This window comes from Fulvia fulva, chromosome 7 (genome assembly GCF_020509005.1).
Source record: "Fulvia fulva chromosome 7, complete sequence".
Classification (NCBI taxonomy): Eukaryota; Fungi; Ascomycota; class Dothideomycetes; order Mycosphaerellales; family Mycosphaerellaceae; genus Fulvia; species Fulvia fulva.
In genome coordinates, this window is record NC_063018.1 from 2588423 (window position 1) to 2614429 (window position 26007).

The 26007-nt window shown below is 52.9% G+C and overlaps 10 protein-coding genes across 10 annotated transcripts; 5 read left to right on the forward strand and 5 right to left on the reverse strand.

Annotated features, from left to right (window-relative positions):
* Positions 1-404: 404 nt before the first annotated feature.
* Positions 405-1345, forward strand: CLAFUR5_10340 (Galactose/lactose metabolism regulatory protein GAL80; the record flags this gene model as incomplete). Its single annotated transcript, XM_047909488.1, has 2 exons — positions 405-996; positions 1047-1345. The coding sequence occupies 2 exons, from the start codon at positions 405-407 to the stop codon at positions 1343-1345; spliced, it is 891 nt and encodes a 296-aa protein (XP_047764432.1).
* A 747-nt stretch (positions 1346-2092) lies between these two features.
* Positions 2093-2692, reverse strand: CLAFUR5_10341 (uncharacterized protein; the record flags this gene model as incomplete). Its single annotated transcript, XM_047909489.1, has 1 exon — positions 2093-2692. The coding sequence occupies one exon, from the start codon at positions 2690-2692 to the stop codon at positions 2093-2095; it is 600 nt and encodes a 199-aa protein (XP_047764433.1).
* Positions 2693-5770: 3078 nt separating this feature from the next.
* CLAFUR5_10342 (uncharacterized protein) lies at positions 5771-7783 on the reverse strand (the record flags this gene model as incomplete). Its single annotated transcript, XM_047909490.1, has 2 exons — positions 5771-7568; positions 7647-7783. 2 exons carry the CDS (start codon positions 7781-7783, stop codon positions 5771-5773), a joined length of 1935 nt encoding a protein of 644 aa, XP_047764434.1.
* A 950-nt stretch (positions 7784-8733) lies between these two features.
* CLAFUR5_10343 (uncharacterized protein) lies at positions 8734-9882 on the reverse strand (the record flags this gene model as incomplete). Its single annotated transcript, XM_047909491.1, has 1 exon — positions 8734-9882. The coding sequence occupies one exon, from the start codon at positions 9880-9882 to the stop codon at positions 8734-8736; it is 1149 nt and encodes a 382-aa protein (XP_047764274.1).
* Positions 9883-9897: 15 nt separating this feature from the next.
* CLAFUR5_10344 (uncharacterized protein) lies at positions 9898-10368 on the reverse strand (the record flags this gene model as incomplete). Its single annotated transcript, XM_047909492.1, has 2 exons — positions 9898-10033; positions 10163-10368. The coding sequence occupies 2 exons, from the start codon at positions 10366-10368 to the stop codon at positions 9898-9900; spliced, it is 342 nt and encodes a 113-aa protein (XP_047764428.1).
* A 1260-nt stretch (positions 10369-11628) lies between these two features.
* Positions 11629-12585, forward strand: CLAFUR5_10345 (Glycerol 2-dehydrogenase (NADP(+)); the record flags this gene model as incomplete). The annotated part of the gene is made up of 1 exon (XM_047909493.1): positions 11629-12585. The coding sequence occupies one exon, from the start codon at positions 11629-11631 to the stop codon at positions 12583-12585; it is 957 nt and encodes a 318-aa protein (XP_047764429.1).
* Positions 12586-12868: 283 nt separating this feature from the next.
* Positions 12869-14389, reverse strand: CLAFUR5_10346 (uncharacterized protein; the record flags this gene model as incomplete). Its single annotated transcript, XM_047909494.1, has 1 exon — positions 12869-14389. One exon carries the CDS (start codon positions 14387-14389, stop codon positions 12869-12871), a length of 1521 nt encoding a protein of 506 aa, XP_047764430.1.
* Positions 14390-14822: 433 nt separating this feature from the next.
* CLAFUR5_10347 (uncharacterized protein) lies at positions 14823-17843 on the forward strand (the record flags this gene model as incomplete). Its single annotated transcript, XM_047909495.1, has 2 exons — positions 14823-15881; positions 15936-17843. 2 exons carry the CDS (start codon positions 14823-14825, stop codon positions 17841-17843), a joined length of 2967 nt encoding a protein of 988 aa, XP_047764431.1.
* Positions 17844-18557: 714 nt separating this feature from the next.
* On the forward strand, positions 18558-19351 carry CLAFUR5_10348 (Dolichol-phosphate mannosyltransferase subunit 1; the record flags this gene model as incomplete). The annotated part of the gene is made up of 2 exons (XM_047909496.1): positions 18558-18661; positions 18730-19351. 2 exons carry the CDS (start codon positions 18558-18560, stop codon positions 19349-19351), a joined length of 726 nt encoding a protein of 241 aa, XP_047764426.1.
* A 727-nt stretch (positions 19352-20078) lies between these two features.
* Positions 20079-21110, forward strand: CLAFUR5_10349 (uncharacterized protein; the record flags this gene model as incomplete). Its single annotated transcript, XM_047909497.1, has 1 exon — positions 20079-21110. The coding sequence occupies one exon, from the start codon at positions 20079-20081 to the stop codon at positions 21108-21110; it is 1032 nt and encodes a 343-aa protein (XP_047764427.1).
* Positions 21111-26007: the final 4897 nt, after the last annotated feature.

Here is a 26007-nt window from a genome sequence, read left to right on the forward strand (position 1 = left end):
GTGAGGTACAGCGACGACAATGACAGGGCTTTGATCTCCGACTGGCGTGTGAAGACGACCGCGTACCGTTTCGATGCTGTAGAGACAATGTCGCCTTCAACGAGAGGAGAAAGAAAAAAATCGCATGCACACAACAACCAGAGCAAGAGCGCACGCAACGCGGTTGGCGGTCGCGCGGCCGCAAACCCGGGCTAATGCGTTTTGAGCTCCCGACGGCAGATCACATCGCTCCTTCACGTTCCTTCTTCAACCCGTCAACACGATTTGTCCATACACGCTCCACAGTGGCAGAGTCGATGATACAACGCTGGCCAAGGCTGTCAAGCTTACAAACTCTAAGTGAGTATAAGACCCCTCTGAACAGGTAGTATGCCCTCCTCCCCATCGCCTCACCATTTCCCACCATGTCTCCTATTCGCGTCGCCCTCATCGGCCTCTCAGCCAGCGCAAAGACCTCTTGGGCAGCTGAATTTCATCTTCCATACCTCTTGTCCGAGCGTGGAAGGAAATCCTACACCCTCGTAGCACTCTGCAACACAAGCGTAGCAGCAGCCCAAGCATCCCTCGACCACTTCAACCTAGACCCCAACATCAAGATATACGGCAATTCAGAAGACCTCTCACGCGATCCAGATATTGACCTGCTTGTCGTCGCTACTCGAGTAGACGTTCATCACGTTGCTATCCCAAGCATCCGAGCCGGCAAAGACGTCTTCATTGAGTGGCCGTTGGCAGAAAATCTGGCTGCCGCCGAGCATCTGGCTAAGTTAGCGCACGAGAATGGCTCGAAGACTTTCACTGGGCTTCAAGGTCGTTATGCGCCACCTGTTATCAAGGTCTGTGGGCTGTTGGCGAGCGGCGCTGTCGGCAAAGTCATCAGCTCCGACGTGAGGGCTCTGCGTACAGTCTTTGATCCGAGAGGGCTGCCGGAAAGCTTGGAGTACTTCACAGATATCAAAGTCGGTGGCAATTTGATTTCAGTTGTTCTCGGACATGGTAGGAGCATCCCTGCAACTCTTCTCGAACAGACCTGACACTGCTCACAGTCATGGACTTCATCCACTCTACTCTTGGCGAGTACGCAGAGTACGACAGTCGCGCTCAAATACAGAAGCCAAACGTCACCCTCCTCAGCGGTGGGTACGGCTCATTCTCTGACAACGACTCCAGGACGGTCACTTCGAACGTCCCAGATATGGTCAGCATGCCGAAAACTTGGCTGGCGGATGCGGTGATGGCTCGCACGACACGTGCTCGGGTGCGTGGCGCCATGAATGTTGTAGCGATGTTGTGTTGTGTTATTGATGTTGTATTATCGATATTGTGTTGTGCTGTGCTATGCTGATGCTGATGTTGATGTCTGATTGGAAGTGCAGGCTCGTGTGGATGTTGATGGTGAAGTCATTTTGTGATGTTGAAGAAGGAACCGCAAGCTCTGTTCGACGCTCCACCGTAAGCTGAGGCAGGCGCGAACGCTAGCAACTGGCACCTCTGGGCGGAGGAAGTGGCCGCCGCACCCTGGAAGTGAAAGCAGGTGAGACCTGCACGCGTTCCAACGCTTCTACTTAATGAAAAAGGCCGGTGACAAAGTATGTTGTCGTAGCTATGATTACCTATGTTCAATATACGTCGACGCACTGTACCCTCGACTGTATCAATCGGATCTTGCTACTCAGCTACGTGCCAGCGTGTTGAAGCAACGAGCTGCGCTTCTATAGGGAGTCGAAGCGCTCGGTAGCAACCAACTTTGTCACCAGCCCTCGTAAGGAGTCGTCGCGCTGCCGTTTTTGCAAGGTCAAGTGGATCTGTACAAACTCGTAAAGGTTGCCAATTCTCTTGTCGAGAGCCATTGTTCGCATTGCCGCTGAAGCAGCGAGTGAGCCCCGGTGAGCTGCGAATGGCGACTGCATTCGAACTTTTTGATTAAGTGACATACATTACGGGTTGCCTCATCATGTATCTCTAGGGCTACTCATCTGCTTCTATGTTCATGTTCCTCCCAGAGGGATATTCCTTGACCCAAGTTCTACTCTATCGCCTTCAGTAACAGTACAGTAACATCGTAAAAGTTGCGTCAAGCTCGCATCCCTGGCTAGTAGTACTTCCTCGTGTTCACCAGCTGCCACTTGCCATACGCATAAGTCTCTGGTCTCTCTTCTGGGTCAACTCTTGACATCACTGAGGCTGCAATCCAAGACCTGCCCTTACACTCCACCAGCTGAGCACGCACGCGGACCCAGCTCTGCGGTAATGCATCCTCGAGAGTGTCATAGTTGTAGCCAAGCTCGAGTTCCTCTGCTGCTGAGTCGGGACCGCACACAAGCTGTCCAACTGCTTCTTCCATTGCGCTCTCCAGAAAAGCTTCGTAGTCGACAGGATGCGGTGGTAGGCGTTGTATCCATTGAGCAAGCTTGGGCGCTTGCTGGGCAGTATATGTGGATGTGATAGAACGACGGCATCCAGTTGCGATCTGTGAGCACCTTTTCACGAAAGAGTGCCGGCTCGGCTGTTTTGCTTGTGTTTGTGGTTGTTGCGATTCGTAGACGCGGAATGTGATTGGCTTCTTGTCTTCTTTGACCTGGAGCAGCGCAGATGACGACTTGGTCATCCGTTGTATCGAACTTCTTCGCATCGCCATTGCATCATGGTATTGTTCGAAGCCGGACTGTTGAAAGTTGTCGACGCAAGCCATGGCTATCAAGAGGCTAGCCCTGATATTGAGTCTTGTTTCGATTTTGTCTCGATTTTGTCTCGATAGATGTACTTCGGTCTTGATGATTTCTCTGGTACTGAGTGGTGATCTATCATGAAAGTGGCAAACTGAAGCGGGTTCAAGGAGCGCGAGCCTGACATTTATGTGGTTCCAGACAGGATCTTTGCGGCACCATAACGGAAACTATTCAGGAAGGTAGGCAGATGCTCTGTACAGGTAGTGTAACGCAACAGTCTGCAACGTGGGAACTTCGTCACCACTGACGAATTAATGTTGCGCCAGTAGCAGTGACCTTGCAGGGGTTCGGTGTGATTTCATGGAGTCGGTGAGTGACTAAAAGTGGCTTGGGCTGTTGTAACAGGAGCTGAAAGCGCCTACTGTGGGATGCTCACTCCGAGGTTTCATGCTGTGCAACCCGTACCTTGGAGCCGACCTTCTGTGCGTCTTCGCGAAACCGATGATCGCGATGTCGCCTCGTGGCTACCAGATAGCTGGGTTGACTGCACGCGTATGATTACGCCTGCCATCGCTTCCCCACCATCATGTGAGTACACACAAGACGGGCGACTGTTCAGAGGCCCAGACTCCAGATATCACTGGAGATGGATATCACTGCAGGTCCATCGCCCGTGGTCGAGGGACGTTTTCGAGCGGTGCAAGCACAGGACTTCTCGTCTGTCTTCGTATCGGAGTAGTGATCCCTTGGATGGACTGGACTTGGGATCACTTGTGCTACAAGTCTGTGTCAACGTGCAGGTACAAGCATTCCAATAAGTATGTACGACGCGACACTGCCGCAAGCATTCGGGCTGGGCGAAATCCTGGTATCATGTGCGGCGTCAGCCTGAGCACAGTGCTTTGCCTGTACAGTATGTTGCTTGTTCGGATGGGACCGCACCAGGTGTTGTCAACAGAATGTGCGTACATGTATAATAGTGGTGTGATCAGAAAGCAACGTAGGACGGTAGGAGTCGCGGAGACAAGGTTCTGAACACGCGTGGCAGGGATGGCTCGTGGCGCAAGCAGGGATCTGGCGAGCACTTCCAGTCGTTGCTGGCGACATTCTTTTTCCTCCACCGACAACGACATCGCCTGAGAACTCAAGGGTGGATACATGTACACGCGACGCTGGCCTGATAAGTAACCTCGCGCGCTGCTTGCGTCAGCAGCAAGCCACAGCTGGTCAGCTGCAGGCGCATCAATCACTGCTCGAGACTTGGCATCTCTCTCAATCATGCGTGGACTCTATGCCCTCGATGGCACATCATGCATGACCACTTCTTCTCACAGGACAGGGAATGGAAATGCCCTTTCCTTGCGGCATGCAGTCTGGAATACTCGGTATCGGCTAAAGATATACATGCTGTGTCACTGCCCAGACTTTGGAAAAATCGGCCTTGTGCATTGGACATACATGATGGAAGCTCGCGCGTTGCACCTTCCGAGCATAGTGCCTGCGCACTTGATTGAGGCGTGTGGGCTACGCATTTCGTCTTCCCGGACCGCTCTGCCGCCAGATCATATCGCGGCGAGCCAACTAGCTAACAGAAACAGACACACGGACGTACTCACGAGATGCAACCAGACGTCGAGCTTTGAAAGAAGCGACCATGGCAGATGCGCAGCTAACGATACATCAACTATCTAACAACTTCCTCCCGCAATCTTGCATACCATCGGATATTGGGGCCATCGGGACACAACTGCAGAGCAAACCGTGAGATGCGATCTGACTCAACACAAACCGGACGTCACCGGGTGTCCTCGTTCTGTCACTAAATCCACAAGCTCGACACGATATGCATCGCCTGCGACTTCATCTTCACAACCCTGAGCGATGATCAGCAACGACTTCTTACTTCGATTGTACCACGACTTCAACTCACCCCTGGCAGCCTTCCTTCTCCTACTCGCGCTTGATGAAGGTCGTCGATGTGCTCGGTCGAGACATCGGCTGTCTGGACGAGCCACCGGATCCATTAAGCTGATTCCTTCTGGCACGAAGGCGACAGTGCAACAGATAACATCGAGCCGCCTTCCAGTCCCCAGTCCTGGTCGAGTGATGAAGCACGCTCAAGGCCATGTTATGTTCCATACCGACGAGGTGCATTTCAACTACCTGCCGATTGCCACTTGCCGCCGTGGCCCTCAACAGAAGCAGCGACTGCTCTGGGACCTTCTTGACGAGCTTACTGACCGCCTTCAGGGTGCAGGAGTTATTCAGATAGACCTGATGATGCTTTCGGATAGCAGCATGGCGGTGTTCGTAATTGTATCGGAGATGACGAATCCGAAGCTCCAGCAATGGCTTGACATGCTCAGGGCGCCACACAGAGACACTGTCAGTGGACAGTCGAGCAATGAGATCGACAGGGTATTACCAGATCGACCGTCCTGACAGCCGTCACATCCGTAGTCTGGGCTGGCACAATGGCGTTGTTCCTCGCGGTAGTCGTGGTAATAGAAGAGCAAGGTGACATCGTTGCGGTATGGTCAAGCGAGATGATTGGTGTGGAGAGTGTGCTATGTTACTGAAGTGAAGTCAAGACAGACGGGAATGAAGGCATGGTTCCTCGCACTTTATACCTTTCCTCTGCGAGTAAATATATTTACTGCATCAAAAAATATGGCTACATCAAAAAATACATTTGCATCAAAAGTATGCCTCCGTCAAAGACATACCTCCCATTGGATGAGACTGCTGGTTTACTATAGTTGATGTTTGGCTGACTAGGCTTACCTTGCTCAGAACCCGGATTTGGCGAATACTCGTCACGTGCTGTTGGGATCGCTCAGAGCAATGCTGTAGTTTTCTTATCAGAATAAGTATAGCTAGCAGAAGTGGTGTTACACCTGCTCGTGTGTAGCTCAGGCCCTGCCGGCACGCTTCGAGACTGGGCCATTGGAGCGCACAAGTGGCCGTGTAGTTAGGTATATGCTAGTTCGCTGTAATGGAGCCAAGGAGATACGTATGATATCCTGTGCTTCAAGCCTATCGACCCATTCCCAAGCCATCGCGACGGGGTATCACTCGCTCAAAACCGGACCAAAACATTTTCAAAACAACCTCCCAACCTCCAACTTCTGCTCACTACTCCCCAAACTCGTCGGTCTCGGCACCGTAACATCTTCCAACTCGACCAACGCAGTCCGTCCTCCCTCAACGCCAGCGCTGAGATCATACTCAATCCTACTCGCCATATCGCCCAAGAAGCTCCCAATGACGTGCGTTGAGCAGACTTTCATCCTCTCATCCTGGACCACAACATTAAAGCTCGGCTGCTGCAGTCTTTCCCTAATCCGAAGTTGTGCCTGGATCTGTGAAACTCGTAGGTCGCGGGTATACGACTGCTTGGTGCGTTCGGCGAGGTATTGGATGTCGTCGTGGGTGAGTTTGTTGCGGGCGATGGGGCGGCATAGGGTTTGGATCGTGCCATCGTAATCGGATGGTGTTTTGATTGTCATGAGAGCTGGGAAGCGGTCTGCTTGAATGGCGGTGGCCAGGTATAACAGAGCTGTGCCTGGGACGAGGCAGTCCCAGTGTAAGTGTTGTAGAGCAGGGCAGCTGAGACGGGTTGGGTCGCTGATCGTCGTGCCGTCCATTTGAGGCTCGGGTGATGTCTCCTGTACGAAGGTGAAGCGCTTCATCCGGGTCAGGTGCCATAGCAGAGTCTGTATGGTTTGTAATGACATCAGTTCCAGGTCAACCAGAGTCAGACTTTCCATGTAGGGAGCTAGGCGACAATAAGCCAGTTGTTCGATGCCCTGGTCTGTGAGGCCACCGAGTCTCTCGAGCCTCAAGGACTTCAGCGAGGGCAAAGTCAAGAGCATGGTATCATGGAAATCGTCGTGATGAAGACCAGAAAGTACGAGGTGCTTCAAAGATGGCAGACGAGGAAGCACGAGCGAGATAGCGACCTCGCCAAGGTCAACACCACTGTCGGCAGAGACGACCAGAGTTTCCAGATTGAGCCAGTGGTCGTGAGCATAGATGAAGTCCGGTAAGCTGGGCAAGGACCTGTTAGATTCTAGGCGCCAGATGTGCGACTTCAAGTGTGTTCGCATCGCTAGTGCATCCACCAAACCTTGTGTTTGCGCCGCTGCAGGTACGACGTAGCCAGAAATGTGTTCCATGCTATAGCAAAGTCGAACTAGCTCTTGTAAGATGCCGACGGTCGGTCCAGTTTTGAGGCCAGACGATATCTCATTCTGCAGCTCCTGAGCGAGTGCTGCGGTGATATTCAGACGATGCGTCCCCGTCGCCAGTCCCGGCGAAACTTTCAAAGTACCCAGCAATTGATGCAAACGGCTCGGTCGGTGGTCTCTCGACCACCTTCGTTTCGCAGGCGCCTTGTTCGACGGCAACCAAAGCTCGCGGTATAAATGATCTTGGGCAATACGATGCCATGTTCTGCTCACCAGGCACAGGCTGTGCAGGTCAGCCTGCATGCCCGAAACATCCACCTTTGTCCTCTCGGTGTGAACGTTCTCGATGTGGTCGATGATGCACTGGTATATCTCCCTCGGCAGCTGCAAGAAGACTTCTGGACGCAGTACGCTCGATGCCGTGGAGCTTTTCGACCATCTCGAGCCCAAGTTTTTCCGCTGGAGCTCCCATGGCGTGTTGACGAGTGTTGGTGTTGGTATAGTATCGAGCTGGAAGGATCCAGCTCTTTGCTCCCTGATCGTCGCTGGCCATGTCTGGTTCTTTCGATGCAAGCTCGTCGTTCGCTCTGGGATTGCAGGTCCAGCTACGAATCCCGCCTTTCCGCCGTCGACGTCGAAGCTCGGCCGTGCTGCGGCGTGCAGGTCATCGCTCGTTGCATGTGTTGGAACGAAGTTCGCGTGGGCATGTCTGGTGTGAAACACGGTGTCAGGGCAAATCATGCAGGGGCATCCTGGCAGCACATCAAGGATCATCGTGAGGACTGACCTGTATCCTTCACCTCTCTCCTCCGCTGTCTGCGGCACTGGTCGTGAGAACGAGCTCTTGACGCTCTGCGATCGCCGTGGCATGCTGAAGTTGACGAAAGTGCCGCCATCTCTGCGCTGTGGTGCAACGGTCGCCATTGCTCTTCTCTCCAGCTGACAGAGTCTCGACCGTACTGATCAGTATATAGCATGCGGTGAACGAAGATCCAAATCCGCCGATAGTGCTCAACGGCCGTGGCTGTTTCAGCACAGCATGAAACACCGCCGAACGGTCAGCATTGAAGAGCTCTCTACTGTGTCTACACCATCAGGACACCGACAACGACGCGAACAGACGCGGGAGATGAGGTCGAAGAGCCACGATTCATACACCTCCGTTCCAGCTGTACACCGTCGGCATTCTCCTCTCGTGATCATCGTGCGTGTGCTGCGCGCAAGAGTCAAGAGGCGTGCTCCAGACGCACGAGGTCGAGATCGTCGCGCGCCAGCAACGCCATCTGTGCCCAAGCCGCATGTCCCAGCCGAATCCTGTTCAGCAGCGGGCGAATCAGTAGAAGCCACTCCTGTGGTTGTTGTCCTTGATAGGTGTGTACACAATGTGCGGTGCTTGCTATGCGCTTTCATAATTTCCTTGCCCTGCCGACATGAACATGCTGATCATTCGGGAGATGAGAGCGCCGGCCGGATCGACCTCAGACCGGCCTTGATGAAGGCATTGCCCCACACTGCATAGGGATAGGTAGAAGACTGCTTCGGTCGGACATTATTGTATGTCGTTGAAAGGTCACGGCGGCAGAGGAAAGGCATGCGATGAGGTCCAAGTCGAGGACGCACCCGAAGATCAACCAAGTCTGTGAGACAGCGTCATCCCAACCAGCACCATCGAACAAAAGTCGCCCTTTGATTCTAACAATCTATCTCTAGTCCACCATCATGGCTTCGTCAAACAACATATTGTTTCTCCATGCGATGCAACAACGCCATCTCCTCTGGGAACCAGCGCCCCGACTCATCTCAAGCCGGCGCTTGCCAATAGAACAAACTCCAAGCACCATTCAAATGCTCTCTCCAACCCGATTTTTCGTCGTTTACTCAATAGCACCAGAGCTCTCCTTGCCCTGCAGCAATGGGTTAACCTTAGCATCCTCCCACTTGAAGATGAACTCCTGTCCCAGCCCCTTCTTGATCGCCGTCTGAATCGCCTCGAGCACATTCTTAAACACACCAAAGTTGGCCGGGTTGTTCTCATCGTTGTCACCACCCTGGAACACACCAGTGCGCACCAGACAAGTGTTCCAGCCATATTGGTTGCCACCAATGATATCCGACGCAGGGTTGTCACCAATCATGTAGACATTCTGCGGCAGCTTCTCCTCATTATGAATAGTCTCCATCCAGCTGGCAATCACCTCGTCGGCATACTTGTACGTCGCCAACTCTGGCTTGCCGTACACCACACGCTCGAGGTCCTCGCCGGTAAGGGCCTTGTACATGGCCTCGAGCCCGATACGGAAGGCACCCTGTGACATGCGGGGGTATGGGTGTTCGGTTGGGCAGAGCAAGTCGCCCTGGGAGAAGTAGATGGGGATCCGCTGGGAGATTGGGTCCTTGGCGCGGGTCCAGAGACGGCCGTTCTCGGACTGGAGGAGGTCCATGATGATTTGCATATCGGTCGCGTAGTCGCGTGAGTCGGAGAAGACCATGATAGCCTCGATGTTGATCTTCGAGAAGTCGCGGGGACGGGAGGTGGCGCGCTCTTCAGGGGTGAAGACGCGGTATGGGGCGATTGTGGGGTCCCAGGCAACGATGTCGTTGGGGACGACGATGTCTTTGAAGCCGTACTTTTCGGCGACTTCGCGGCAGCGGTAGCCTTCACCACCAACGACCAGGACGGTGTTGTAGTATTCTGCCAGAGCACTCATGGGTGTGTGGGACTGGATGAACTGCTCGGTGCTGATGGGCTGGTGTAGGATCTTCGAGAGCTGCTCTACACGGGCTTGTTCTGGCTTACCAGAGCCGTTTGTGAGGAAGATGTGTGGGATCTTGATGCCGAGCTCGTTGTCACCATTCAGGATCTCGAGGGTTCGTTGACCTTCTGGGATTAGGCGGTCTCCGTGTACCAACACACCATCGATGTCGAAAACGAATGCCATGTTCTTCGCGGCGCGGACCTTCTCGCCAGAGAGGTCTTGCACCTGAGCAGCAAGGATCTCGCGAGTTGGCTGGATGGGCGGCATGCCCGGGCGCTGTGGTCAGCCATCTGCGTGGTGGACGGAAGAAAGGCGCGACTGGCGCTTCGATCGTGGAATGGGGAGTGCTGCGCCGAAGGAGTTCCTCGAGCCGCGTCGGTCACGCTGTGAAGGTGAAAGAGAGAGTTGATGCATATATCTGGGAACCTTGTCAGCGGTAGTCACGGGGAATGCCTTTGCACTGCATCGATGACTAGCTGGATCTGGAATCGATGCAGGCGATGACAACCCGCGAGCTAGCATCTGAGCTGCTTTCGGTAGTACTCACGGGGATGCATCAGCTACGCTAGGACGCGATGCTGGGACCTCGACTGCGCCATAGCTGGATCTACCCTCTGCTGCGCTGAGACCGCGGCCAAGGCCGCCGACACCACCTTCGCTCTCGTTTGTCTTGGTCTTGGTCAAATCGCCAGTCTCAGCAGCCTGTGCTGGAGCAGGGTCGGTTGCGAAGTCACGATCGTCGAATCCAGTCATGTTCGCGGTATTGCTGTTCAGTAACGATATCGAAGTAGTGTCTGATGTCTAATCTCGAAGTATGCGGCGTGGATGAACCGAGAGTGACAGATACAACCTGTTGATTGAAGATTCTGAGATCAATAAACAAAAGATGTCAGATCGGCGTCAACTGGAGGGAAGGTGGAACTTGAGTGGGATGATCTTTCTAGAAAAGCTTCAAGGAAGTCCACAGGACACCAGGGTTCGTTTATATCGAGCTCCTGCCCTCTCTCGAAGCCGACAACTTGCCTGTTCACCTTGCGGGTAGCCTGGCCGTCCGCAGTCTCTGCGACGAAGCTGCTTCCGTCATTCCCCAACGATATCTGCGATGTCAAGCTGTGCCAGGGGAGACTCCACCATCTTGCGGCATTCGTGGGACATCGATGTCATCAGTCTCCAGCACCTATTCTCGTTCCCGAGATAGAGCAGATGTCAGGGTCCATACAAGCACCTGCAAGGATCCATAGTAAGACGCCATTGTGGAGACCAGTTCGACGACGGACTGCGAAGCTCTCTTACTCGGTCACACCGGTCGAATAGTAGAAGAGGCTCGAAGAAGCTTCAGCACATGGCGAACAAACTTTTGGTATCTCATTCCACGAGCGAGCCTCGTCCGGTCGCCAGTAGTACGATTCCTGAAACTCTGGTGGCCACCCTTCAGTTGCCGTAATAGATGCAGCTGTGTTTTCTGGCCAATCATGATCATCATCTGTCGTCGGCTTTCACGTGCGAGCCTGTAGATCGACAGGATGTCGTCGAGAACGACCAGTGAGCAGGTAAGACGCTAAGCCGAGAGCATGGCCGAGCGACCGCAAAGATGCCGCAAGCTCCAAGATTGTAGGTGATGGAATTTCTTCGGTGTGATATCATCGATTGATACGGCGACTGCACCGTCACTGACCATGGATCTGAACGCGAGATTTTCGTCGCGTGGTCCACAAAATATGTTCCACATCTGTATGCGTCGCCGTTTGACCATGCGGTCAACGTCGGAAGGTGGGATGCGTGAGAACGAGCGCATGACGTCTTGTTTATCAGCTTGTTGTTCGGCGAGGAAGCATCGAATGGATCAGGTGTTTGTCGTTGAGGATAGCGTGAAAAAGTTAGTTGTAGTCACTAGTTCTAGATATGATCAGCGAGCTGTGGTAAGCATCAAATTTGCACATTTCCCATACTTCTCACTGTTAGGCATCCGCGCAACCGAAGAAGACGAAGTTAGCAGCGCCAGTCACCATCACCATGTCGAGCGGCAAGACTTTCAAGTTGAACAACGGCGTGACCGTCCCAGCAGTGGGATTTGGCACGTTCGCCAACGAGGGCGCAAAGGGCGAGACATACAAAGCTGTGACACACGCGCTCAAGACCGGCTACCGACACCTGGATTGCGCATGGTTCTACCAGAATGAGGACGAAGTTGGTGATGCAGTGCAAGATTTCCTGAAGGAGAGCGGCCTGAAGCGCAGTGACATTTTCATCTGCACTAAAGTGTGGCAGCACCTGCACGAGCCGGAGGAGGTGAAGTGGTCGCTCCAGAGCTCCCTCGAGAAACTGAATACCGATTACGTCGACCTCCTCTTGGTACACTGGCCAATTGCTGCAGTTTCGGATGAGAAGCACAGGCCAAAGTTGAACGAGAAGGGCCAGTATATCATCAAGGAGGAGCTCACAAAGAACCCACAGCCTACCTGGAGGGCGATGGAGGAGATACATGAGTCCGGCAAGGCCAAGGCCATCGGCGTATCCAACTGGACCATCCCAGGCCTTAAAGATGTGCTGAGCTGGGCCAAGGTTAAGCCGGCGGTCAACCAGATTGAGATTCACCCATTCCTTCCTAACGAGGAGCTCGTGCAGTTTTGCTTCCGAAGCGACATTCTGCCAGAGGCATACTCTCCTCTCGGCTCCCAGAACCAAATCCCTACCACTGGCGAGAAGGTCAACACCAACCCAGTGCTCAACAAAATCGCAGAGAAGGGCGGTAACACTCTCGCACAGGTGCTGATCGCATGGGGTATCCGCCGCGGATATGTCGTGCTGCCAAAGAGCTCCACGCCTTCGCGTATCGAGAGCAACTTCAAGAGCATCGAGCTCACTGACGAGGATTTCGAGGCCGTGAATGAAGTCGCGAAGGGCCGCCACACTCGGTTCGTCAACATGAAGGATACGTTCGGCTACGATGTCTGGCCAGAGGAGGCTTAGTGGGTAGTCACCATGAACGACGGGCTAGGTGGGCGTCTCGGCGTTGTATGCGAAGGAAGAGCTCCAAACGTATCGCACAAGGAAGGCCCGGGTATCACCCTGATTTCATGGCTTTGTCTCTTGTCAGCATAGTCAGATGACCATAGCGGTTCAATATTATGACTCACGAGACGACGTTGTGCTAGGCGTTGTCACGCCAGTATAGCTGTGCCCACATTGCGTGTGTACTAGGTGAGTCGAATGTTACATGAGTACCATGCCGAACAACTGAGCCCTTTCCCCTCTATACGAATGTCGGGAACGGCACACGAACAGCATGCTCCTGACTTTGATTTGATGTGGCGGTTTTGTCACGGGCTCGAAACTCGTCCAGCCTTTTGTTCATATATGGCGCCTGCTTGGGGAACAGTGGGAGAGCTTGCCCAATCAGCCACGAGGCTTCCTGGTTGCGACCTTCGTCTTGCAACACGTATACAGTCCGCGCGAGTAAGCCGAACCACTGTTCTATCTCGGCGCTACCATCGCCATTCTTAAGCCGAGGCACGAATGCAGAGGCAGAAGCTGTAGGACTGTCGTTCAGGATTTCTCGCCAAAATTGCAGAGCTCGATCGGGAGATTGTCGTCGAGGATGGAACAAATCTAGGCTGGCATACTGGGCTAGAAAGTATATCTGAGGCGCTCCTTCCAGAAACAGAGGGATTGCGTCACGAAACCTGTTGTATCGATTCACGTCTAGGTCAACACGTGGATGAGGGCGTGGAAGCTGAATCAGTTGCCTGTGCAGTGCAACGGCCGGAGCACCCAGTGGAGTCCATTCAAAGTGGTCTTTGCGTTGTCGTCCTAGAAGCTTCAGATCACAAGCCTTGAAGTAAACATCCAGCGCGTCGTGCATACGATCGTTGGTTGCGGGCAGACTGCCACGATTCTCCAAAAGCCCGAGTTTGACGTATATCAACGCACATAGAAGCCGTCCGCGCCAACGATAATTGTGCAATTCCTGTTTCAATTTGGTCCGCAGAGTACGTCCTTCACTGCCAGGCATTCTTATGTCGAGGCTAATCCAGTCCCAGACAATCTGCTCTTTGTCTTCTTCATGCAGGAAATAGACCAACAGCTTTTGGAAAAGCGTATTATCAATGTAGTTAGCGGCCTCGTAGACCTTGTTTTGCAGTAACCACAAAGCCACGCGTCGTCCCGGCTCTGACTTCAGTATGTGGGCTTTGCGCAACTCTGCACTCATATTGGTCAGGCCACTCATGAAGTGCTCCAGGCAGACTTCGGCGATGCGGACAGTGGCAGCATTTCTCTCGTGGTATTCCTCTAGAAGCTGAATGGGGTCCTTGGCGGGATTCTCGATGAGCTCTCTCTTGGCCGAGGCATAATCGAACCGTTGACCACCTTTCGCCAGCAGTGGATTCGTCAATACCGATGCCAGATGCCGGTCTGCGTGCGCCGCAGAAGAATGCAGGCTGTGAGATTGAGGCTCGCCTGCGCCACCATGCCTTGTCGATGCATCATTGGCATGCTCGACACGAGGTCTTGCAGCGGTTGGGTGGGCTTCGTCGAGATGTGTCCGGAATGAGCTTGTCAAGGCAGTAAGCAGCCTGTTCGACTCCTTCGTGTTCAATGGTAGCTGTGGATGGATCTTCGCCGCCAATGACTTGAGACCTTGCACCACGCCTGTGCCCTTCATCCTTGTGGGCGTGTAGGTAGCGAACATTGCCGAGTCCTCACATAGGACAGCATGACATGTGAGCCAGTACGCAGGTTGATAAGTTGTGCCAACAATGGCAGCAATGGGCATGGAGGAACAGAACGGGAGCAGCTCTCGAGAAGGATAGAGTTCTTGGCTTGCTGAGTCATCTCGCTCGGCTGGTCCCGTCCGGAGCTTGTGATCGCGTCGTACCTGTTAGGTTCTCTGCTTTCTGGGCCGAAGAGAGCGACACAATCGACTTCACCTACAACTGCGCCGGACGTGCTTGCTGTGAAACATCCACGCAAGAGGTCCGCACTTGCCACATTGACTTCCACACGACACCTTCCACCGTTTTGGTGCACAGGCTCGCAGCAGCCGCCGCCAACACTGTGAGACGCTCTCCCTTGGACGTGCAGCTTTCGCATCACCGCTACCAGCTTGGACTCCATCACCGCATCGCACCCTGTTTCCTCTCCGCCCCCACTTTGGAACCTCACACCATCACCCTCCCCTCCCACCGCACAGCACACACACATCCACAATGTCGGAACTCGACGCCAGGACTGCATCCGCTCGGGGCAGAAGCACGATTAGAGGTGGCAGAGGTGGCTTTAGCCGTGGTGGCCCTCGCGGCGGCAGGAAGATCAACGGCACGGATGATGCAACTTCACCTGAAGAGGAGTCACTCGAAGACCAGGGCGAGATCGGCGAGATGAAGAAGAAGTACGCGACAGAGCTCCCGATGCTCAGAGACATGTTTACGGGCTGGACCGACACTGATTTAGTGTTTGCGCTTGAGGAGTCAGGCGGCGATCTCAGTGCAGCTGTCGAAAAGATCTCACAAGGCTCCGTCTCACAGTTCGCTGAGGTGAAGAAGCCCAAGGATCGCGCCCGCTCCAAGGCCAAGGAGGAGCCATCAACGGCCGGCGCTGCCGATAAGGTCGGCTTCGCTGCCCGTGGAGGACGTGGAAGAGGTGGCTTCGACAGCACTCGAGGTAGTCGTGGCCGTGGTGCGGACCGTGGCAGAGGTGGATTCCGTGGTGCTAGGGGCGGTCACGCGACCACCAATGGCACAATCAAGGAAGCAGGCAGCGAGTCTGTTCCCACCGCCGAGTCGACCGCATGGAACACTGAAGCTACTACCGCAGAGGGTACCTGGGACACACCGGCTGCAGATGCTCCCAAGGACATTACCGATGCTGGTGCTGGCGCTTGGGGTGCCGCATCCACGACCGAGACCGCTGCACCTGCGCCAGCCGCCGCACCCGAAGCTGCGAAGAGCACTGCGGCACCAGCCAGCGGCGCGAAGAAGAGCTGGGCTAGCATGTTTGCTGCACCTAAGCCTGTGCCGCAGAAGCAGATTTTGACCAAAGAGACCGCACCTGCTGCAGTAGTTGCCGCAGGTATCGAAGCTCCACCAGCCGCCGCCCAGGCGGTCCTCGAGAAGATAATAGCTCAAGAGGATCCTGCCCAAAGCCCGGATGCGGAGCCACTGCCACTGCCAACTGCTGCACCTACCATCGAGGAGCCCTTGGCGACTGCGCCCGCTGCTAACGTGCCAACGCCAGCTACCGTCGACACTGATGCTGCCGCCGAGCCTGTAGAACGCCCTGTGACATCGAATGGTGAAGATCTTACGCTGACACCTTCAAAGGACCCGTTGACAGAAGAGAATGTTGAACACCTCCCCGATGAGTCGCATCCACCTGCCACCCAGACTGTCGCGAGCACCGCAGGCTCTGCAGACCCGCGTAACCTCACACCAATGCCTAACAAACAGGCCCCGATTGGACGTCCACCACTTGGTGGCTACGCCGTCAGCGCAAACCGTTTGGCTGGTTCAAGCGGCAGGAGCGCCAGCTTCCAGCGGAGGGTACAAGAACAGCAAGAGGCGGTCGTGATGCCAGGACACAACGCAGTCGACAGAGCTGCAGTACAGTTTGGAAGTATGGGACTGAACGGCGAGCCAGGTCCAGATGTTGACGAGGAGCGAGAAGAGCCGGAGACACGCCATGCGCCTCAGCACTCACCTCCGTCGCAACCAAAGACGTCTTTGCCCCCTGCGCCACGCGAGACTGCAGCTCCACAAGCTGCTCCAGGTCTGCCAGAAGCGCTGCCAACACCAAAGCAGGCACCTGGCCTCCCGCCAGCCTCAGCGCAGAACCAGCAGCAGATCCAAGATCCCGCACTAGCGCAAAGCCTTCCACAAGAGCAACAGATGCCACAGGCGTACAATCAGTATGCCCGTTACGGCCAGCCAGGTATGCCACAGCAACAGCAGGAATCAGGCACTCCACAGCAGAAGCCATACGATCCCTTCAGTCAGCAGGGACAACCATCGCACTACGACCAGTATGCTGCCCAGCACCAGCAGCCTCAACAACAAGCACAGCAAGCACCGGCAGGTTTCGGCCTTTCCTCTGCTCCAAGCGAGTACTCACAGTACTACACCAGTGATCAGACTCGCAACGCTTACAATCAGTACTACGGTAGCTCCTATGGTCAGCAGGACACTCGTGGTCACCCAAGTCAAGCCCAGCCACAAGTTCAGCACGAAGCACTTGGTCCACAGCGATCTGCAAGTGGTTTCGGAGCTGGAGCGAACGAGTCGGCTTTTGGTTCACAGGCGCAGCAGACACAATCGCGCTTCGCTGAGGCTCCTGGCTCTGGTAATAACACTCCCAACCCAGTCATGAGCGGTCATCAGCAGGCGGCACCCAGCGGTCAGCAATCGCAGCACATGATGCACCAGGTCCAGGCCCAGGCCCACCAAGGTGGGTACAACGCAGCAGGCTTCCCGTATGGTCACCCATACTACAATAGCCCCTACCAGACAGCATACCAAAACCAATTTGGCTACAGCCAGCCAGCCGGCTATGGAGGATATCCACAAGGACAAGGCCAGAAGGGCGGCATGTACGGTCAGCCACATGCCGGCTACGGCATGGGCTCGCAATCATCGTTTGATCAGCATTCATCTTCACCGGCCAATGCGAATGCCTTTGCCCAAAACCAGCAGAGCTCAATGCGCAGCACAAGCGGCATGGGCTCCGGTCTTGGCGGACTTGATGACTATCAGCGATCGTCAGCTCAGAGTGGTGCTCACCAGCAAAGCAGCAATTTCGGCGGTATGAATGATCCTTTTGCGCGATCCACTTCCGGCTTTGGTACTCAAGGATATGGCCAGCAGATGTCAACTGCGGGACCCGAAGATTCACTGAAACCATTCAGCGATTCCAAGGGCGGTCCTTCACCAGCCTTGGGTCAGCCAGGTCGTCCAGGCTCAGCCGCCAACAGCGCTGCCGGCGTCTCCCAGTCTGGCTTGCCTCCGCCACAAGGCCAACAGTCTGGCTATGGCGGATACCCAGGCTTTCAGAACCAGAGCAGTCAATACGGCGGTCTTGGCGGTCTGGGATCTCATCAAGGCAGCCAAGGTGCCGGACAGCAGAGCGGCTATGGAGCTCAGCAGAGTGCCTATGGCGGCTACGGTGGCTTCAACCAGACCTACGGCAATTACGGGCAATCGCGTGGCGGCTGGAGTGCTAACTACGGCGGACATTAGAAGGGTCCGCCGACAGTGGGCCAACGTGGCAAGGAGAATCACCAAAACAAAGACGTCGATGATGACTCGACCTTTATGGGAGGATTGCGATAAATGCAACTGTAACAAGATACTTGACTCGACTCTTCAGTTTATGGAAATGGCGCTTTCGGGACGGACACGAGATTGCAACATTGAACAAGACCATGGCCTGGGCTTGAGAAAATGGGTTTGAGATAGCACTGTTTTGCAGCGGCGTTGTGAGAATGCGGTCAGTACTACAGCGCGCTCAGAAGAGATTGCATGACGCCTGAGCGATCACGCGAGATGGACGAAGGCCTTGAGGCGAACGTGCAATGTTATATAGTCGGCAAATGAACGGCAGCAGTGATGCGCCTTTTGACCAGAGCGTGCGACTTACATGATGCCAATAGTCCTTGACGCCTATGCTCCCAGTGTTGCAGCTCATCACTCTGGTGTAAGCTCCTTTTGGGCGGATATGGTCTCGTTGATACGGACGGTGCTTGTGCAATGCGGATACGTGCACGTGGAAGTCAGCGTTCAGGGGCTCGTGATACTTTCGGTACCTGGGCCGAAGGCCAGCTTCACCTGAGCGACATCAATTTAATCCCTGTCTGCATTGCCATTGACCACTCCACCAACTACAGTCACTCTTTACGCCTATCGAAGGACAACACTTCCACCTGACAGTGCTCCACCCCACAACTCGCGACCATGTCAACGCAGAAGAACAAGTACTCGGTCCTGCTGCCCACCTACAACGAGCGCCGCAACCTTCCCATCGTTGTATGGCTTCTCAATCAGACGTTCACTGAGCAGTATGTACACAAACTCACCACTCTTGAACCTTCCGATCACAGAAAACGCTGACATGATGCTACTGCAGCAAGCTCGACTGGGAAGTCATAATCGTCGACGACGGCTCCCCCGATGGAACCCAAGAAATCGCCAAACAACTCATCAAAGCCTACGGTCCCTCTCATATCAAACTGCAGCCCCGCGCCGGCAAGCTTGGTCTTGGAACAGCCTACGTCCACGGACTGCAATTCGCGACTGGCAACTTCGTAATCATCATGGATGCGGACTTCTCCCATCATCCAAAGTTCCTCCCACAAATGATCAAGAAGCAGGCAGAGGGGAACTACGACATCGTAACAGGAACACGGTATGCCGGAGACGGAGGCGTTTACGGATGGGATCTCAAGAGAAAGATGGTGTCAAGAGGAGCAAACCTTTTCGCGGACACAGTGTTGAGGCCGGGGGTCAGCGATCTGACTGGATCTTTCCGGTTGTACAAGAAGGCGGTCCTGCAGGAGGTTATGAACAGGACAGAATCAAAGGGGTACACATTTCAGATGGAGATGATGGTGAGGGCGAAGGGCATGGGGTTCAAGGTTGCAGAGGTGCCTATCTCGTTTGTGGACAGAGTGTATGGGGAGAGTAAATTGGGAGGAGAGGAGATTGTGGAGTACCTCAAGGGTGTGCTCAGTCTTTGGGTTAAGGTATGAGGTGGATGTGCGATTGGTGATACCTCAGCGCGGCGTTGGATCGGTGGGTAGAGATGGCGTTTTGGAATGGCATGGTCTGGGCTGGAACTGCCAGGACAGCCTTGCTTGTACCATATATCGGCTATCGAAGTCCTCTTCAAAGCTTTGTCATTGGCAGCGAGCATGAGAATGGGCTAAGAGTGGCTGCCATTGATCAAGACGAACGAGGGCAGGTGACAAAGTTGATTGCCGCCAAGCGCTTCGATTTGTTATTAAAGCCAAGGCCTTTCTCTAAACATGCTGGCGCGTAGCTAAGTAGCAAGGCCGTACTGATAAAGTCAGGCTTGCGGCGCGTCGCCGTATGTATGTATATATTATAAACGGCCATAGCGCCCGTTAGACAGTATTTTGAAAAGTAGGGTTGAGACCTAGACCGTTGACGTACTTTGTCACCAGCCCTTGGAAGGAGAGGTGCACGGAAGAGTTCCGCGCCACCGACACAACCAACAACCAACAACACCTTGCTGCACGCATGTCGAACACTACATGTATCTTCTTTTGCGAATGTCAGACTGCTATACTCAACGCCCTCGGCCTGGCTGACAAGGTTTTGCTCTCGTTGTGGGGTACGACCAGACTCCAAAGCTGCTGCTGCGTCGTAGGTGTTGTGTCCATCTCATGTTCCTTTGCTTCGTCACTTTTCTTCCCCAACTACAACAATTACATCTCGCTGCAGACAGACGCCACCATGGCCCCTAAAGGCTTCAAACAGAGGGCCAAGCAGGATAAATCGACATCGACACAGATCCCCGCCCCATTCACCAAAGCTCCTTCCTCCCTCGAACCACTGCTCCAACGTTTCGACCCGAAACTCGTCCACATCACCCACATCGACCGCCAACCTGCCGACTACAAGAAGTCTATCTTCCTCATTCCAGTCCTGCTCAACACCACAATCACCGCCCTCCTACTATGGCGTCTTTACGTTGCAGTCCCAAAGTACTTCACCTTAGCCCAAACCCTCCTAGGCTACTACACACCCCTCACGGTTGACACTACATCCACAACTCGCAAACAGCAGATTGGCATCCTCCTCCGTCGAACTCTGATGTTCCTTCTCGACTTCCTGCTCTTTCGATTTGTAGGACCGTGGCCGTTGACATTCTTCCTGGAACGACCTTCGAACCCGGTGCATTATCGGTGGAAGCTGGGGTTTAGGAAAGATGAGATCATTGTCCGAGTCAGTCGTGGTTGGGGTACGGAAGATTTGATGCAGGGCGTCAAGCAGGGTGAAGAGAATCCCTTCTTCAAGACGAGAGTCTTGCCTGCAATTAGTCGGGAGGTCATGGGGAAGACGGGGTATCTGATGATGGATAAGAGCTGGGATCTTGATTTTGAGGTGATGTTGGACTCGCATGAGCTGGTGAAAAGGGAGGATGTGAAGAGTAAGGAGCTGGATAAGGTGGTGTTTGCATTCCTGGAAGGAGCGGGTTGGGTGCAGTGGAAGTGGGAGGGTGAGGGACAGGTTGATGTTGTGGAGGGAAGGAGGCAGAAAGTTGTGGCCTTCAAGGAGACGCTGGGGAAGATGGGTAAAGAGAGTCTGTTTTGGAAGTGGACGGAGATCGTGGAAGAAGAGAGGGACAAAGATGGTGGTTTCACACGAGAGAGGCAGGAGAGGGTTGCGAAGAGGGTGCAGATGGAGTTTGAGAAGAATGGCGTGGACTTCGATGAGGTTGTAAAGAGCAGTGGTGGTCTCGATGAGGTCGCCCCTAGCAAATGAGTGCGCTAGCATTCGTTCCAACAGGCTTGGCGAAGTTCTGCGAAGTTCTGCGACTTGTGGCGAGCAGTATTGCCAGGCACGACCGCTAAGCACACCGTCGACGCATCCTCCCGTACGCACGCCTCGCCTTTGATCGACGATGCAAAAGCAGTCATGCTCGTTATGACTGAAGAGAGACTTGGCGCTCTCGAACAGTTCCCAGTCGTCTAATGCCATCGGCCGAATCTTCAGGGAGATTTGATAGCACACACTTCCCAGGTGTTTCAACAGAATCTTGCCTTGAGTCTTACGAATGGCCACTCTCGAGAAGAGGATGCTGGTCCATCCTAAGCAACCTTGGTGAAACCTCAAGTCGTCCTCGAAGAGTCCCACTGGTGATCACCTGGATCTTTTGGTGGATCATATGTCTCCCCTGATACGGACCACCGTACCCAAAGCTTGTCGAGATAGTTCCTGTGAGCCGGGTCAAGGGCTGTGGACAAAGTTTGTTGCCGCCGAGCGCGTCGTCTTCTTCACTACAAACATCGATGCTTGAACCTGCCGGCGTGCTAAAGCGATGCGGCGATCATGGCTACTTGCGCGAGGCGCTCGCGCATTGCTACATCTTTGAGCGCAACACTGGCACTCCTCGCTTCCCTCCATTTCGCTTCCGCCGAGCGCGCTCGGTGCAAGTTCGTCAACATACTAATGACCATGACAATTACCGTAGCGACCGAGTATAGGCTTTGACTGCATTGAACACACGATAATGTCTAGACTCACCTTGTCATCACCAAGTGTAGTGTAGTAGCCGTAGGACATTGAGCCCGACTGATCCATCATGAGACTCACAAGAACGGCGTCTGCTCACGATGATCCCTGCCTTTCCGCCCCCAAATTTGCCAAGAGCCTAATTCCAAGTTCCAACCTCGAGACCGAGCGGACGAACTCGATCAATTATCCCACAACATCGCCATCAGACTCTTAGCGCGTCGCCGATTACTATATATACCGTTAGTACTATATCGTAGAAACAGTCCTTTAAGTACGACGACTTACGCTATAAGCGTAAGTATCTAGTAGCCTATTAGACCGCGAGGAAGGCTCGGGAGGCTCCGAAGACTACGGCGGACGATACTACGCCGAAGGCTCGAGTAGATTAGTAAAGGAAGAGCGTCCTCGATAACCTTATATAGATATTACGAGACCTAAAGATATAAAGAAGAATAACGGATAACTATAACTTTTGTATTAAGGATATAGACGACGTCGCTTAGTAGCTATCGGTAAGGTACTCGATAGTATTATCTACGAAGTAGTACTTAAATAAGGCCGGTATAAAGGGCGAGCCCTTAGGTCTTAGTACGGGCTAGGCCTATACTTCCGACCGTAGACTTTATCGCGGCGCCCGATAGCCCTTATTATTAAAGAGGTATAGTATATATACGTATAGAAGTTAGGATAGGTAATAGGGAACGAGGAAGGACTAATATAGTATTCGACGGTATATAGTAGAATAGCTTTTAGTTATAAAGATATCTTATTCCCTAGGATTAGAGACGTAGTCTCTTATACCTATATAGGGGGAATCTAGATCTCTAGCCCCTGCTCCTTTCCCGACGCCTTAGCGGTTTTACCTAAGTTTTACTATATAATGACGATCTCTATAGTAGTCTCGTACTAACGCTATACTAGTGTCTCGACTAATACGGTATACCTACCGACCTATATTCGTAATACTTATACTCTCTCCGTATTAAACTTACTATATAAATAAATAAATAAATATATTTATAATACCTATCTAGCTCCTAAAAGGTCTACGAGGCCGGGGGCTATTAAGTAAGAGAGAGGGGAAAACCGTCGTACGGGGAAAAACCCTCTTTAGGTATTAGTAAGTTCTCTCTATTACTTATTAGTTAATCTATCGTACTAGAAGCGGTAAGTACTAGGTAGTTAGCCGCCCCGGAGTACTAATCTACTCGGTACCTAGGAACGAGTATTAGTAGCTAGCCGACTATCGAATAGACGATAGGTTGACTATTAGTAGAGGCGGGTCGCCTATCGAGTAGGAGATAGGTCGACCGTCGAGCGGAAAACGAGCTAGCCGTCGAGTAGACGACGAGTCGACCCTTCCGGGCTCCTATACTCTATTAGTACTCCTATCGCTATTCCTCCTACGCTCGGAGTCGCTATAGGCTACGATCTACCCGTCTACGTAGTCGTCGGTACTACCGGAGTTCTACTACGTCTATAGGTAGGGCGCCTTCGAAGGCTTCCTAGAGCTCTTCCTCCTAGGCTATCTCCCCTATTCTTACTACTATCTTACCCGCTATCTAGAACTACTATAGTAGGCCGGTCCGTATTACTATTCGTACCGCTACTCGTATCGTACGCGCTATACCTATTATATATTAGAAGTCTATAGCCCTAGTCTCGAGGCGTATTACCTACCGGGCTTCTATAAAGCGTAGGTAGAACAGTACGACGTATTTCGGCGTCTAAATACGTCTATATTTATATAGGCTACTAGGCACTCGACGCGTCGGCTCATCGATCTCTACGTCAAAATAAGACATATTCGAAAGCTCTTATTAAGGCCATTCTAACGATATATAAAGCAGGCCACTGCCCCTAGGACTAAGGGAGTTCTACCTTATTTAATCTAGACAGCTTGAAGCTCTCTTCACCCTGTTTCTTTAGCTCCAAACGCCGCGGAGGTACCTAGCTACATTAGGCAACTCCTAGGTAATAGTAGCCTAGGCTACGGCACTAACGGCGCCTACGGCCCTATAGGCGAAGCCCCCCTAAGACAACTAGTAGCAACTTATAGAGGACGCAAAAAGTATAGAAACTAACGATCAGCTCCCTTACCGGTCTCTATAGGTAATGATTACTTAGCTACGTACGGCGCTTGTACTGTCGTATTACCGAGGGTAATAAGAAATAAGGACGACGTCCTAGGCGATTAGCAAGGCCACCCGGAATTAACACCCCTATAGCTAGGCATCGGTCGCGGCATCGATACTAGGCCCCCGCCTAACGCACGATATAGTTACGATCCGCATTGTAGCAAAGGAAGACCAGGCCGAAGTTACGAAGCTATCGAACAAGGAGCTCGCCTAACGAATTAACTAACTAGGGGTGGTCGTAGTGAACTAACAGTCTAACGGCACTCTATAGATCTATACTAGCTCTGCTACTACTAGGAGGCACCTAGAGGCATAGCTATAGTGGGCATCTAAGGTTGCGGCATTAGCGAAGGTCTTAACGAAACAATTCACGATCCTAGTCCACGATATGCCTAAGGAGTTTGACCTAACTAACTAGGGTCACCTACGCGCTCTCTAAGAGGACAACCCGGTCACTCTTAACTCTCTAATCCAGAAGGCGACTTGGCTCTATAGGAAATGGCTAGAAGGCAAGAAGGCCTCGGCGCTAATAGTATAGCTATAAGACGCGAAAGCGGCGGATCTAGCGATAGAACAAGGCCTAGTCTAGCAATATAGCCTTAAGACAGTAGAAAAGCACTCCTTATCCTTTCGTGTCCTCTAATGCTTCAAATGCTAACAGTATAGACATCAAACCTACACGTACACAAATAAGTAGGCCTGCTCGAACTGTATAGGAGACTATATATCTAGGGACTATATATCGACTACGAGACGGTACGCGAACTGTCCGGGGCACTACCTATCGTATAGTACGGAATGCCTATAGCGGAAACTAGCGAAAAACAAGGCAATCACAAACAGAACCGTCGCCCTAAGATTCTACGGCGACCGTAAGGCTAGCCTATACCGGAACTAACTAGCGGCGGTCGGGCATAAGCGCCCTAGGGCCGAGAACGATGTAAAGGATGCGTAACCTAGAGCGTACGGGAGGCTACGTACTCTGCTAGCTGCGGCGAGGGAATCTAACTAGGCCCGGCTCCCCTTTAGTATATAGCCGATAGGCGTAGACCAGGACGTATAGGGCAGTAGGACATAGGACGATATAGAGGAAATGATTGTCGATGCCGATAACTAGCCTCGACACGCTTAGCATCATCTAGTATAACGTTAACTATAGCAAGGATATAGTCTAGAACCATTTCCTATACGAGGCGGACCCGCGCGTCTACTACGTCCTTATAATCTAGGAGCTATAGATTAACCCGCACTATAAGAGACTAACGACCTACAAGTCACTAGGCTATACGACATGCCTACGAGGCGACGGTAGACCCCGTACGTGCTTCTATATTAGCAAGGACATACTAGAATCCGACTAGGAGGTAGTGTACTACGTAGACGAAGAAGGCGGGGGCGATATTACCTCCCTCTACGTAGGTAGTACCTAGATACGCAACCTATATATACAACCGCTAGCCTCGAGGTCTAGCCGCGACCTAGGGGTCTATAGACACCTAGACAGTACGCTTAAGAGACAAGGGTGCCACATCGTAGTAGGAGACTTCAATATATACTACCCTTCCTAGGAAAGCCTTATGTAGCCGCACCCTATAGCCGACGAAGTACTCGACTTGATAGCGAGCAACGCAATTGCCCTTAATACCCCGAAGGACCTAGGTACCTAGAAGAGAGGGGGACTCTAAGGCACGATCGACCTCTCCTAGATCTTAGATAGCTACTACTACACGGTAACCTACTATAGGATCGAACATGAACTCGAGGCGTCGTTAGACTATATACTAGTTAGGACCTCTATTACGACATAGATATAACGTATACTAGCGAGAACCCCTAAGCTAAACTAGGGAAAGGCCTACTAGGCCAACATCTAGGCGTACCTCGATGACTCTTAGAGGCTAGTCTAGATCGCGTAGTAGTAATACAACAGTAAAGACGAGATAGACGAAGCAGTCTAGGGGTTGATAGACGAAATAAGAAAAGCGACCTTACTTCACGTTCCGCTT